Raw genomic sequence first — 14,686 nt, 5'->3', positions numbered from 1 at the left:
ATCTGGCAGAATTGAACGGGTTTTTGATGTCAAGAGTCACCAGTGTGCAGTATTTCCCTTCGTCGAAGGCTTCTCTGGCTAGCTCAAAAACCAGTTTGGTAGTATTAACCGCTATCCTAGCCTTCCAGATGCCAAACTGCTTGTTTGATAAATAATCGCCACTATCAATTAATGGATATAGCCGGTTATAGATTACCCGGTCGAGAACCTTCCTTATTGTATTCAGAAGCCAGAGAGGTCTATAGGATGTCGGTTCATCTATCAGCTTACCTGTCTTCGGGATCAGTGCAAGCTTTTGTATTTTCCACTCTGCGGGGAAGGATCCTTCTATTAGGTAGTCTGTAAATACCCGTGTGCCTTGTTGGGGATCAATGCGGTACCCCGGACCCTTTTCACTGCGTCCAAGACTTCGTCTGTGGTTACTGGGGGGGATGCCTTCGGTGCTCATTGATATCATTGGGAAGATTGTTTCCACATGTTAGCGGAACAATGTCGAAACTATCTCCATCAATAATCTAGGGCACATAATAGAAGGGGACCTTTTGTCTTTTATTGTCAACATAACCGACTTATACGCTCCTCTCCATCGATCGGAGTCTGCCTCATAACAGAGTCGCTTGAAGCAATAACTTTTACTTTCGTGATACCCCACTACAACTTTTTGCGGGCCTGTTTATATTCTAGGTACCCTTCTTCATATTCTGGTGTGTTTCTTCGGCGTTGACACTGCCTTCTAGCCTTCAAGCATTCCGTACGACACTACGCATTCAGCATTCAGTAGTTAGGGTTGTACTGCCATGCTTTTTCTATGGTCGTTCCAGTAAACTCGGTGTTTCACTGCAATAACTCCAGAAATGTATCCTGCTCTTGATGAGCAACCTATTTCTGGTTTCATCAGGTGAGGAATTATTGTTCATCAATAGTAATATATATCGCCTGGTGGTCACTATGTGTGTATTCTTCACTAACATGCCAGTGTAGATACTTGACTAGCAAATCGATTACAAAAGTAAGAGCTACAATGGAGCTTAGCTCTCCGCGCCTAAAAGTGTTTACGCTTCTGATGTTAGCCAGGGTGACGTTTAGGCAGGAGAAAACCTCGATTAGGACTCTTCCTCTTTGATTTGTTTTCTGGCTTCCCCACTCCATTGTCCAAGCGTTATAATTTTGGGGTTGCGATCTTTGGTGTCTCTCGCCAGTCTTTCTTGTATATTGCAATGCTGTGGTATTTTCATACTTGAGGCGGTATAAAATCTCTATATGTAGAGGTCATCGATCTTAACCCTTACAAAATCGTATTCGCGGTGCTTCATTGCTTGCTGTAAGGCTCCATTACCGCAAACCAACACCGCAGCCTTTCCACTTATGTCTGTTTCCCAAACGCCGTGATAGAGGTGATAGAGACTTTTCTATTGTTCGCAGACAATAGCAGCATCGATTTCCTCTTCATACACTTTCTGTGCTAGCAGGTCCTGGGCGACATTGCAGTGATTTAGATTCAGCTGGATGACTCTTATTTACGTAGGGTACTTAGAGCGATCCTGTAGGCTGGACACCTGGTACTACCCCTTATGTGGTAGAAATCGCGATCTTTGGTTTCCCTGCATGGAAGGCAATGAGAGTTTTCACTGCAGTCCTTCGTCAAATGATTTCTCTCACCACATCTTCGACACAGTTTAGATCTGTCGATGGTGCTAGTACAATCTTTCGCCATATGTCCGAATCCGAGGCATGTAAAACACTTTTTTAGTAGAATTTGCTCGGGTAGTCTGCACACAACCTAACCAATGCAGATTTTACCCGTAGACAGTGCTTTTGTAACTGTGGTCATAGACATAGTTCCACCGTACGCTCTCCCTTAAGATCTTGATGTCCATTTCCTGCACGTCCTCTAGTTTCAATTGGATGTTTGAGCGTTGCACAAATTTCCTCTTCGGTAGTGACCTCGTCAAGATCTTTACACTCTATCGTAACCATTGGTCGATTTATGCGGACGGTCGCTTGCTCGGCGATCCTTCCTCCGTGATCCTTCCTTTTCTTCGATAGTTCGAACAGTAATCCTCCTTTTTGTATTCGCCTAATTCGTGTTTCATTGTTGCTAAGCTCCTTTAGTATAGGATAAGCCTTAATCTTTTGTAAAATATCAGCGTACGACATACCCTCTTTTGCTGTTATCAACAGCGCTTCTTGACGGTTTCATTTTGTAATAATTTTCCCTGCTTCACCATTCTCCTTCCTTGATTTAACCAAAGTCCAACTTGGGCGCGGATCCCTTTGGCTCTCGGCTCCTTTTACTCCAACATTGTCCGATATTTTGGCGGAGGATCCTTCCTTTTCTGTTTACTCTCTTGGCTGTGAAACAATCTTTCGAAGCCGGGTTTCGGCCAGACCTTTTCTATCGACCAGGAGCGCTATAGATGTTTGCGTTGCTCTATCTGCCGTCGTCTCTTCTGGCAGTGTTAGGCAATCGTTGCCGAGTTCCTTTTCTGTCTGCCTGTCCGTCACACGCTTCCGTTGCGGTTCTCCGCCTCGGGGTGATTCCAGTTAACCCGTTGGGGAGTTCCGTCCCCACGTATTCGAGGAGGGCGATCAGACCCGAGTCTGCAAGAGACTCATCTGAAGTGGCTCTATCACGAAGCCTCACCGGAGGTTATCTGGTACCATGGGAACCGGGATGGCCCTCTGAGAGCATATACTCCAGGAGAATTAGATAGGCCTCGCATCCACTTGTATGAATGCTGAGCCTCCACTCAGTATATACGAGTACCGCTGTGGTAGTCATGGCGGGGCTCTGGCTAGTCATGGCGTGTCCGAAGAGGATCGTGAGATTATGCCTACACGGCAGGTACTCACGTTAAACCAACCCAGGACTTCACACGTCGGTCACACGCATTTTTCTCGGAGATGGTTGTAGTGATTGACACCAAATTTGGTGGAAAGTTTGGAACTGTAAACGCTCACGCAAACAGAGAGTTACATAATTCTACATTGACTTTGAGGGGGGGTTGCCATACAGGCAAGAGGGTGGTGTGTCGAGTATAGCGTACTAGTTGCTAGAGCCGGTATTATTTCTTTGAGTGACGGGGGCTACGTTTTCTCTTGTGAAATTGTAAAATATTCTAGTTGCAAATAAAAATATATTCAACCCAAAATAAATAATTTATTAACAAAAATAACTAATAATACGAATATCATATTGCACAATACACAATTATCAAAAATACTGTTTTCCACCAATTTTCCTCAAAAAACTTGAAAAGAAAATTAAAAGCCACATCAACGAGATCATTATAAATAACGATCGGAATTATAAGATGCGTAATTCGGCACAATATGCATTTTATCCCTCTTCAACATTGATTGCACTATTCGAGAGGAAGCTTGCCGTTGCTCCTTTAAATTGCTGCCAAAATACAGCGGTCCTTCTTTATGTCTTCCCAACATTCTTGGCTTTCTCGGAAAATGATTGGAAAAGATACTTTTATTATGTCCACGCTTGAATTTCTTCTGCTTATTATTGTTTGCGAAATATCTTAAACCTGGGGTTGTATGCAATTTTCCTCGAACCTTACTTGGCTGTGAGTAGCTTGGTACCATTTCTTCAGCAAAAGCAGGCTGCGATGATATGAAGTTTGTATTTAAAGAAGCAAGTGCTTTTGGCTGATAGAAGGTCTCGGGGAGTACTCGAATTGTTGCTTGTGGTTCATCTTGGTGATATTCTTCCTTGACGCGATCGTAATATTTAGCTGTATCCTCATTTATTATAGCTTTCCAGGGCTCTTGATCGTCACTGAACCCGCCATGAGATGGTATAGGTTGAAATCCAGACAGATCTGGGGCTGGAACGCTTTTGATTTCTGGTCTGACTTCCTCGCTTGGTTCAAAGTACTCAGCTTCTGCAGGCACTTCTGGCTGTTCTACATTTTGGCCATATTGTATTTCAGGCTCTACTGACTGCTTAACTTCAATTTCGGGTTGTGTGTCTTCCACATCTTTTGAAATTTCTTCAGCTAGCTGTAAATTTGAGGTGAGAAGAATATGGTCTTGATTTTTGCCGTAGTGGTTGATTTTGGAATGGGATAATTCATGATTGGGGTGTATTACACCGGAGTGTGCGGTTTCCATGATGGGATGTATGTTTGGTCCATGAGTTTTGACAACTGCATTGAATCCATTTTTAGAATCTGCTGTGTAGTCAACTGTTCGGATTGACCCATCTGGCTCCAAAATGCTGTAGCGTCCTTTGATGATGCCGTTGTCTCGGGATTCCCATTGTGATTTGACATCGCCCGTGTGAAGATCTTTTACTCCGTAGCTGAAGGCGTATTCAGGATGTTCCTGGAAATATAAGGATAAATATTGTGAGTGAACACTGCTCTGAATGAAATTTGGTAAGTTTCAATTCTCCATTTTCGTTCAATAAATGAGAGTGCCAAAAAGTGAACTACATGGAACCGTTTTTGAATTGTGATTTGTGTTGATGTTGTTTTACATAATAACATTGGGAAAAATGATTGACGTGTAGTTTGTATGATACTTGGAATATTAGTGGCCCAAGTCATGTTGTTGATGAAAAGTTAAAGAGTCAAAAGCAATCCGTTCAAAAAAATATTTTTACTTACTCATGAGAACTGCTTGATTGCGGGATTGTGGAAGTGGATCGACCAACGGAAGGGGCTGAAGTCTCTACTGACCGCTGCGATTGATGGCGACTATGACGCGCTCGAACTCTAATACTGAACGAAATCCCCAAAAGTTCAGCGTGGTGTGCGCCGCGAAAAGAGAAAATTCGCTGTTGCGCTGATGAGGGAAGTGGAAGATGCCACATATCGCAATAATTTCAGAACTGTATACTGCATCATGAAAAAGCTTCATGTGGTCGCAAATTTTTCGATGGTTCTGTGAAGGACGTCATCGGTCGACTTCATTATAGGACTGTTCCTCAGAGCGGGCAAGAAACTATTTCGGTCATGAATACACTCAAATGGAGTAACGCACTAAAGAACATCTCAAAAGCTTCATCAACAGAGACTAGGGTAGTTTCCGCTCCAGATTCTCTTGCATTAACCACGGAATTTTGATCTTCGATGCTACTGCCCTTCATTGATTTCGAGAAAGCTTTCGATTACGTGAACAGGGAATGCAACTGGAGAGTACTGTGCAGAAGGGTCATTCCAGAGAAACTAATAGCTATTATCAGAGCAACATATGATGCGCAAAATATCACTTGGAGAATTTTCTCTAGGGTTGCATCCTGTCACCGATGCTATTTCCTTTTGTTATCGATCACATTCTTCGTGCTGCCTTGTCCAGAGGACGAGGAGGAATTCAATGGACGATTACATCTTTCCGCAAACACCTCGACTACGCAGATTTCATTTACTTTTGCTCTCACTGGGTCATGGACCTTGACTGAAGAGTGGCAAGTAGGCTCGGGTTAAAAATAAATATCAAGAAATGCAAGGTTCTCAGTTTGACGGATCATCGTATTCTTCCTATCTGGATTAATGGGCAGAGCACTGATAGCGTCGATCAATTTGTATATCTAGGAAGCATGGTTTCTGCCGAAGCCGGCACCGAACTAGATGTTGTCCGACAGATTAACAGCGCTAGATCCGTTTTCGCTGCCATGTCTAAAATCTGGCGATGCAGTTACCTCTACATCAAGTTCAAGTTGAAACTGCTCTGTGCTAGTGTTCTTTATGTGTGCTATTTGAGAGTAGTGCATGGAGAGTAAATGTAACTGTTACTCAAAAGTGCTTAGACATTTGTCTGCGTCGTATCATCGGGGTACGCTGGCCTGACGCTACTTCAAACGAAGAACTACGTCGGCGCAGAGGCTTAGCACTAGTACGCGATGGGATCAGAAGATCGAAATGGCAGTGGATAGGTCACACATTAAGGAGAGGTGACAATTGCATTGCTGGCTGCGCCGTGCAGTGAAATCCACTCCCTAGTCAGTCTTATCAATTTGGTGGAGACACTGAATTCGCTCATGGCCTAGCTATGCTATCATAGGCGGTCTTGAAGTCGATGAAAAGATGGTGCAACTGATGATCATATTCCAACAGTTTTTTCATCGTCTGCTGTACAGAGCAAATCTGATCTGTTGTAGATTTCTTTTTGTTGATTTGTTGTTTTGTCTTTGGTATGGGCGGATGTACTCTGGGCGTATGGGGCTAGTCAGTCTAGCAAGATAACGGAAAATACCACTGTGTGATATGTATGCATTGTGTGATATCTCCCTTTTTGTGTATGGAACAGAAAATGCATGTTTGCCAGTCATCACGCACTGATTCGCTGTCCACATCTTGAGAATAAGTTGATGAACCGCTTGCTTCTCAGCAGGTCCATTGGCTCCTGACGACTTATGATTTTTAAACCAATGAGTCCGTGCACTGTTTCTTCTATACTTGGTGGTGGGAGTGTTTTTCTGCCGTCTTCAGTTCGACGGAGCTCCATCTTGTCGATATTCTGGTTGATGAACATTTCAGCAAAATATCCAGCCCATTCTGTCCCTGTTTGTCCCGGGACGGCTAGCATCTAGGTGTTTAAGACTTCAACCTGTTGATTTGCAACCTGAACTTTTGTAATTCATACACTTGTTGGTTCTTCCATGCTCTCTTTTTCCGTCTGTGAACTCCTTTCGCCGCTCGATGGAGTTTGTGTCAGGTCCATGAGCGTGTTGTCTTTTTTGAAAATGCAACATTACTCGGTATACAGCATGCTAGTTTACATTCATCAAACTAGGCTTTTCGACTGTTCTTGCAACTGGGATCAAGTATGTTTGTGGTCGTATCAGTGATAATGCTCTTTAGGTGGTTGACGATGCTTTATCTCGAGGACCTTTTTAACTGCGGTTGTATAATGGAAGGCTTCAGTATTCACTCTCATCTGATTATCAGAGGGGATTTTGGACGGTGTTGTAATTCGAGTCCGAAGCACCATGCCAAAACGATAGTGATTCGAGTTTAAATTGGCCCTGCTTTATGAACATTTATCAAGACTGAGAAGTTTTGGGAATCAATCAGCACGTTTTCAGTTTAATTGAAAGTGGTCCCGCCTAGAGACGCCCATGTTTGTTTGTGGACTGCTCGCCGCACAAACCAGGTACTTATAGAAACTATTACGATACTGCCAACTGAAAGATCCGTAGTCTGATATAATTTGTGTTCCTATGTAAGCTATGGAAACCAACGTATCCTCTGAATATTGGCTGCGAAGCAACTTGGCTGTTAAAATCTCCAAGTATGATTTTGATATCATTCTTGGCACAAGCTTCGAGATTCTACTCTATTGCTTCGTAGAAGGTACCTTTCTGTTTTCAAAGCTAATAGCAGCATTTCTTATTTTGTGGCTGACTAGGAAATCTGCTGTGGGCACACGGTTTACCGGACACCCACTATAATATATTGTGTAGTGGCTCTTCTCCTGCAAACCGGTTCCTGCCCAGCGCATCTCTATCAAACTTTAACTGTATATTGGGACAGGGTATCGGCCAGCAAATCGTTGTCCCTTTTTGTTGGCGGGGTCCTTAAAGTCCAAGGCTTCTTTACTTTGGTTTTGGTAGTATAGGTCCCAGGGCGAAACGTGGATTGGTATCCACGATGGAGCATAAAACCTGGGAAACACCTGCTGAACCAACACCAACACCAGGGAGTTCTTTCCCTATGAAAAAGTGCAGACGGAGAAGGATGAAGGTGACTCTCCCGCGCCTAAAAACGGGACAAAATGTACCAACTGGTCTTCCAGTACTCCAGTCTCCCAACAGGGTAGGGCTGACAACTTTACACCGAAAACCGATGTTACGAAGCTACGGAAGGAGCCTCGGACAGGATGGATTTCAAATATAATTTCCGATAGAATGGGCATATTGGAGCGATGGATTGAGTATTTTGATGAACTGCTCAACAACCAGAACATCGGCGAGTTTGAGGCCCCGCCAACTGAAGACGATGGATAAATACTGCCACCACCGTGCAATTCATCGGCTTAAAAGTCATAAGTCGCAGGAGTCGATGGAATTACAGCCGAATTGGTTAAATATGGAGGCGACCAGTTACACCAAGTGGTTCATCAACTTGTGCTCAAGGTAAGGGACAGCGAATCAATGCCTGACGACTGGCAGCGGGGCATTATCTGTCTCATACATAAATAGAGAGATATCACACAATGCAATAAATATAGAGGTATCACGTTGCTGAGTACCGTCTATAAGATATTCTCCACTATCTTGCTAGGGCGGATAGTCCTCTCTGCGGCAAGCGATGGAAAAACTGTTGAAATTTGGACATCAGTTGCACCATCTTTTCATCGACTTTAAAGCGGCCAATGATAGCATAGCCAGAGTAAAACTGTACACGGCCTTGGGAGAATCCGGTATTCCGGCGAAGTTGATAGGACTGACTAGGATGACCTTGACCAATGTGCGAGGCCAGATAAAAGCAGCAGGATCGCTCTCAAGACCATTCGACATCAACAATGGTCTACGACAAGGGGATGCCCTATCATGCGTCCTCTTCAACCTGGCCCACGAGGAAGTGATCCCTGACGCTGAGGTAAATGCAAAAAGTACGATCCTCTTTAAGTCCCCCCAGCTACTACCTATGCCTATGAGACGTACAAACTGCTTTCATCCAGATCGAGCAAGCGGCAATCGAGGCGAGATCTTGGACATCTGGACATCAATGAAGGCAAGACAAAATATATGGTGGCAACGTCAGCACCGAAGACGAATCAACCAACAACATCAAACCGTACTGGTCAAACACAAACACGAAGAAGAATAAGGATAGGAGAATACAACTTTGAGACCGTTGACAATTTCTCCTATCTAGGGTCGAAAATCACAAGCGATAACAGCTAGGACGATGAAATCCACGCACGGTTGTTGGCAGCCAAGAGAGCCTACTTTAGCCCACAAAAACTATTCCGCTCGAAACGTCTCACCATAGGGTCAAAGCTCTTACTGTACAAGACAATTACCAATCTTACCAGTCCTCATTGATTCTTCGGAGATAAGAAAAATTACGAACTCTTTCCCGCGTTTGAGAAAAGAAACTTCCAAAGAATTGCATAACGACGAAATCTATGAACGATACCATGACCGTCAGGTTGTGGATAAATTCCGGCTCAATAGGTTACGGTGGGCGGGTCACTTAATCCGTATAGATGAGGATGATCCAGCTCGGAAAGTATATAAGGGCGATAGCTATGGGAGGAAAAGAAGACGAGGCAGGCCCCGCCTGAGATGTACCGATGGCGTAGGTCAAGACTCCAGGCAGCTTTTAGGGAGATCGAATTGGTGCACCTTCGCACAAAATCGTCATTTAGGCAGGCCTAGACCGAATACCGATTGTTGCGCCGTTGATGATGATGATTATCAACCTTACCGAACCTCGAAAATGAAGGACCAGTTGGTTCAATTTGTCGCGTTTCAGTTACGATCACCATGTGAGCGCGGAGATAGGGTTTGGTAGTAAAGCTATTGGATTTTGTTCAGCAGTCGTTTCCCAGCTTTTATGTTCTATCGTGGGTACCAATCCATGTTTTTCCCTGGGAGCTATACACCCTTTGACCGCGGGTGAGAATCTCACACAAAGCCATAACAATAAAGAAGCTTTTGGTTCCCATGAATGAATTCCACAATTTAAAATGAAAGAATGGGATTGATACTTCAAAGAATGTGATGGGTAATTAAGATATTAAGTTTAGATAAATTAAGATAGAACCGTGCGTACAATAAAGAGGGTAGCCGAATTGGAAGGGAAGCAAAACTGGGGTGCTTCAAATGAACAATAAATTTAGTCTGGGGTAGTGTCGAAATTATTTATGGTGTAGGACTAGGCGACTGTATGTAAAAATTTCGATCAGATCCGATATGTGGTCTTTTATACCGGAAACCCGGTTTTTGCTAAGATTTATTGTTTGGCCAACTTTGAGTTTTTTTGGAGGACAGGGCTATTGCGATTAGACTAAAGTTTTTGATTTCAGAGAGGGAGCGAGCAGATGCGCTGGTGTCCGATACTGTTACCGATACCGACACCGAACTTTCAGTTGGGATACATATATACAAATGGGTACTTTGAAGAGTCAATACGTAGATCATTTACAGAGACTATGAAACGCTAAACCCTATAATTCTAACAGTTGATCCAGGTAGGTAGGTAGGGATATGTGACCATTCCGAAGACCCCTAGAACAGGGTCAGAGACTAAGATCTTTAGAGCAAATCTTTATTGTTTGCGAAGGATAGAAGCTCTCTCACTCTCCAGCCAGGGATCTCATTGAGGTTCCGAAAATATTGGTTAGCTTGTATCCGCAGCCCGCGTTTAGTTAGAGCTAGACAATTTCAAAGGTAGTACCTGGGAATATCCCGCTTTCTGCAACTTCAGGCTGAGGACACATTTGCACATTTGCTCAGAATATTAACTACTTAATAATACTATAAATAATTTCGTAGCAAAACACACAAAATGTTGTCCATCATTCTATAACCGTATCCATGATATAATAAGACAATTTGAACGTGCCTCTTCAAAACCCTTTAGCTGTCTTAAATAGCACTTGTAATAATTGTGCCAATTGCCAACTAATTTGCGCTTGTTTATCGCCTCAACGGTACTTCTCTTTGAATTGTAATTACAAACTATTATCTGATCACTCTTGAGCTAGCCCCCGTGACAGGTGAATATGTTCAGGTGCACTTGAGGCTCTGACGAATAATTCAATAGATTTCGGTAAGTTAATATTGACAGTATCATGTACTGTGCATTGGATAGATAGTGCCGTGTTGAACATATTCATTTCTGCACGTTCGTTAACATGAACTGTTTTACTATTTTGGAAATTATCTATCGTTGAGCATTAGATAATCTCAACAGTTTTTAATCAACTAATGTTGATTGTTTGACTGGTCCATGAGATTTATACATGTTGGACCCGTTAAATCACTTTGATCGCAGGATTCGTTCCAACTCTTACTTTTTCTAGACATATGCTAACAACCTAAAAATTTGAGAGTTGAGCATGTATATTCGGCTTTGATTGACAATAAATAAAGGCCGTTATAAATTTGCATTTCAACAGGTGAGATATTTGTACATTGGCCGAAAATTACCATATTTACTTGCCGCCTATTAATAATTCCCTCAAACGACAACTTGCTTTAAGTCTGCTAATCGTATATCATAAACAAACTTGCCATTCTTAATTACTAAACAGTTGGATCATAATGCTGATGGCAATGCGATTACTCATGCTTGAATGGATTGACGCCTTTCGGGCTTGTCCTCGTCCATAATGCGTACACCCACCTAAAATGCAAGTAATGCGAATACGAGCTGCATATTTTGGAATATGCATATCGTGCTCCACAATGGGTTATGGATTTGCAGTTGATCATCAGATTAGCGAATGTCTTCAATATCTGAAAAATGTATCTAAATTTGCAATGCGAATGATCGAGGAACAGAAAATCTTATCCGCCCAAACAAGTTTTTCAATTAAACCCCGTGAGAAATGTAGATCTGGTGGATAAAATCAAGCGAGTAATTGGCCTCAATTTTTCAGTTGGCATTATGGAAAGGAGCAGACCGTGAGGATATTACCCTGTAAATTGTAACGGCGCCAGTGAATGCAGAAAGTTAATTGGAAATGCCGTTCAAAACGTAAAATAATTTGATTTGCAGATATCACTGAAAAAGGTGAATATTTATTCTTCCATGGAAGAGATTGGATTACGAAATCGTGGAAATATGGAGTTGATAGTTGCAATTTGTGGTGATAATTATTGAAATTTGTAGATTGAACTGAAAATTTAAGAAGCACAATCTTCGAGACTCAGTGATGAGGGCTGAGAGAATCCGACTGGCAACCGATTACATTGACGATTTGGTAGGACCCATTTTTCTGCAGTTTAACGTTCTTTTATTCCTGCTTTCATTTCTGCCTAGAACAAAGTTTTACTTGCAGATCAATAAACTTTCGTGGGCAGCCACACAATCGGAAAATGTTTGAAATTGAGAAAGAAGGAAAATGGAAACGGAAATAGAAGATAAAATTATTTTACCAAATGTATGAATTAAAAAACATTTAAATAAAAGAAATTTTTCTGGATAGCTCTCCTACGACTTCATAAGCATCCCGACCAAGCCGTGGACCATTACACCGGGGTATGTACTTGATTCAACTTTATTATACAGGGTGCGGCAGCATAACTTCCTTTTTTCAAAACTCAATAAAAACTATTGTATGCATCGGAAAATATTTATTTATTTTTTATAATGTAGGTACAAGTCAAAAGTTTTTATTTACATTGTTTTGAAGATCAAATCTGTGACGTCCCCCATTCTCCATACATTGCGTAAACCGATTTCTGGCGTTTGTCATGATTCTTGTTAGCATAGCAGGTGTTATGTTGGCAATTTCTTCTTGGATGTTGGTAATTTCTTCTTGGATGTTGGTCTTCAAATCTTGTAGGGTTCATGGACGGTTCACATAAACACGGGATTTCAAAAAAACCCATAGAAAAAAATCACAAGGAGACAGATCGGGAGAGTGTGCCGGCCATTCCAAATCGCCTCTAATTGAGATAAGACGCTGAAAGTTCCTGCACAATCGCCATCTTATAGGGATGAAAATGAAGATCATCACGAAGAATTCTTCTCACAGAACGATCGGATAGTCCAAGGGCAGACGCGTGTTTGCGCGCAGAACGCCGCGCCGTGGCGATCGCAACATTGACGCTCTCACTGCTTCAATGTTCTTAGGTGATCTAACGGGCCGAGAGACTCCAGTTCTTCCTTTTGTCGCATTTGCAGTTTGTCTGAATGTAGTGACCCATGTAACAATTGATTTGCGATCTGGGACGGGAGCCAACGGGGTTAAATTAAAGCGATTTTGAAATGCACGCTGTGTTGCAATAACCGAACATCCGCTTGAAAAGTAAACCTCAACGGTAAAGGCACGCTCCTCACTATTCCAACGCATGATGGCGACTGAACCGTGTCGGGACAAAACTTCACAGTATCCCCTCTTGAACGAGACCACTAGCGCTCCGCTATGACATTAACTAACTGAGTGGCGCGCATTTTAAAAAAGGAAGTTATGCTGCCGCACCCTGTTTTTAAAAGTACGTGGGATTAAAAGAACGAGAGAGAGAGGGAAGAGAGAAGTCCTCAAATTAAAGAATAAGTTAAGTAAATCCATTATTAAATTTCGAAGAAAAAATAGATGATAATATTTTGCGATTTTGGTGTATTAAACCACCACCAGTTGGCGCTGTTGGTGTTGAATATTGAAGTATCATCGTTGGGATAACAGGGAACAGAAAGGAAAAAAAGGATGGAAAAGAGCCAAGAACGTATACTTTTTCTGTATGAGTTCAAACTCGGTCATAAAGCGGCGGAGGCGACCAAGAACATTAACAGCGCATTTGGAGCCACACGGCGGTGGTTCGAGAAATTCCGGTCACGCGACATAAATCTTCAAAGTGAGCCACGTGGACATCCAGGACCATCGATTCACAACGACGAACTGCGTTTGCTAGTTGAATCCGACACACATCAGTCTGTGAGGGACATTGAAGAGAAACTGGGCGTACACTATTTGACAGTTTCCCGGCACTTGCAACAACTTGGAAAGGTGAAAAAGCTCGACAAATGGGTTCCGCATGCCCTCACGGAGCAAAACCTGGCGCTTCGAATGGAAATTTGCAGTTACCACTTACCCGCAACAGAACCGATCCCTTTTTGCACAGAATAGTGACATGTGATAAAAGGTGGATATTATACGACAATCGGCGCCAATCAGCACGATGGCTAGATGCTGATGAGCCACCGAAGCATATGCCGAAACCGAGCCTCCATCTGAAGAAGGTAATGGGGACTGTTTGGTGATCTACAGCTGGAGTTATCCACTATTCTTTTTTGGCACCTGGAGAAACGATAAATGCACAGGAATACTGTGCCTAACTCGAGGAAATGCACTCGTGGTTCTGCTTCTTTTAGTTTTTCTCCACTTCGATTTCTTCAGCAGTTTTTTCAGTATCTCTGTAACTATATTATATGGAATTACTTTGTTTGAGGATTGAGGGAGTCCAAAATCTGCATCCAGTAGATTTTGGACTGGACAACAAATGTGGAAGAAAATTTCTTCCCAACTGACATCAACTGGATGCGGACTATCGGCCTAGTTTGGGTCTGAATACAAAGCGAATTTCATTTAAATAAAATTTGCACTCATGTCCTGTATGCGATTATAAATAAAAGAGCAATTACCACCTATAGACATTTCCCATTACGCTGCTCCCAGGGCAATGATGAGGCAGCGTCTGATGAGATGTCTCTGCCCTAGACGAAACCATCAGGTATCCCTTTATATTATCTGGTGTTACACACTTTCCCAGCCTTTGGTTTAGATTCCTTCTCTCCGTGGTGAACCTTGGACAGTGAAACATTACATGAGTCATCCGCTTAAAGCAATTAAGATACTGCCTGCAGCAACTATCCTGTCTCGTGATAATGCGCTAGTTGGTCTCCTCATGTTTAACAAAAGCGGAATAAGACTGTGCATCCAACGAGCCTTTAAAGATTCATTTCATCTGTGTTGCTAGAGATCAGACTATTCTGATCTTGCCGCTTATCTGCGTTCTGTTGTGGTTCTAAAGACACCACAAACCTTCAAA

General features: G+C 42.6%; 1 protein-coding gene across 1 annotated transcript; it reads right to left on the bottom strand.

Annotated features, from left to right (window-relative positions):
- Positions 1-3,221: 3,221 nt before the first annotated feature.
- On the bottom strand, positions 3,222-7,988 carry LOC119648831. Its single transcript, XM_038050693.1, has 2 exons — positions 7,977-7,988; positions 3,222-4,338 (listed from the first exon to the last, which is right to left on the bottom strand). Exons 1-2 carry the CDS (start codon positions 7,986-7,988, stop codon positions 3,289-3,291), a joined length of 1,062 nt encoding a protein of 353 aa, XP_037906621.1. The 3' UTR covers positions 3,222-3,288.
- Between the last annotated feature and the right edge of the window lie 6,698 nt (positions 7,989-14,686).

The sequence above is a fragment of the Hermetia illucens genome, chromosome 2 (genome assembly GCF_905115235.1).
Source record: "Hermetia illucens chromosome 2, iHerIll2.2.curated.20191125, whole genome shotgun sequence".
Classification (NCBI taxonomy): Eukaryota; Metazoa; Arthropoda; class Insecta; order Diptera; family Stratiomyidae; genus Hermetia; species Hermetia illucens.
The sequence above is the reverse complement of the archived record's forward strand: the minus strand, read 5'-3'. Positions and strand labels throughout refer to the sequence as shown.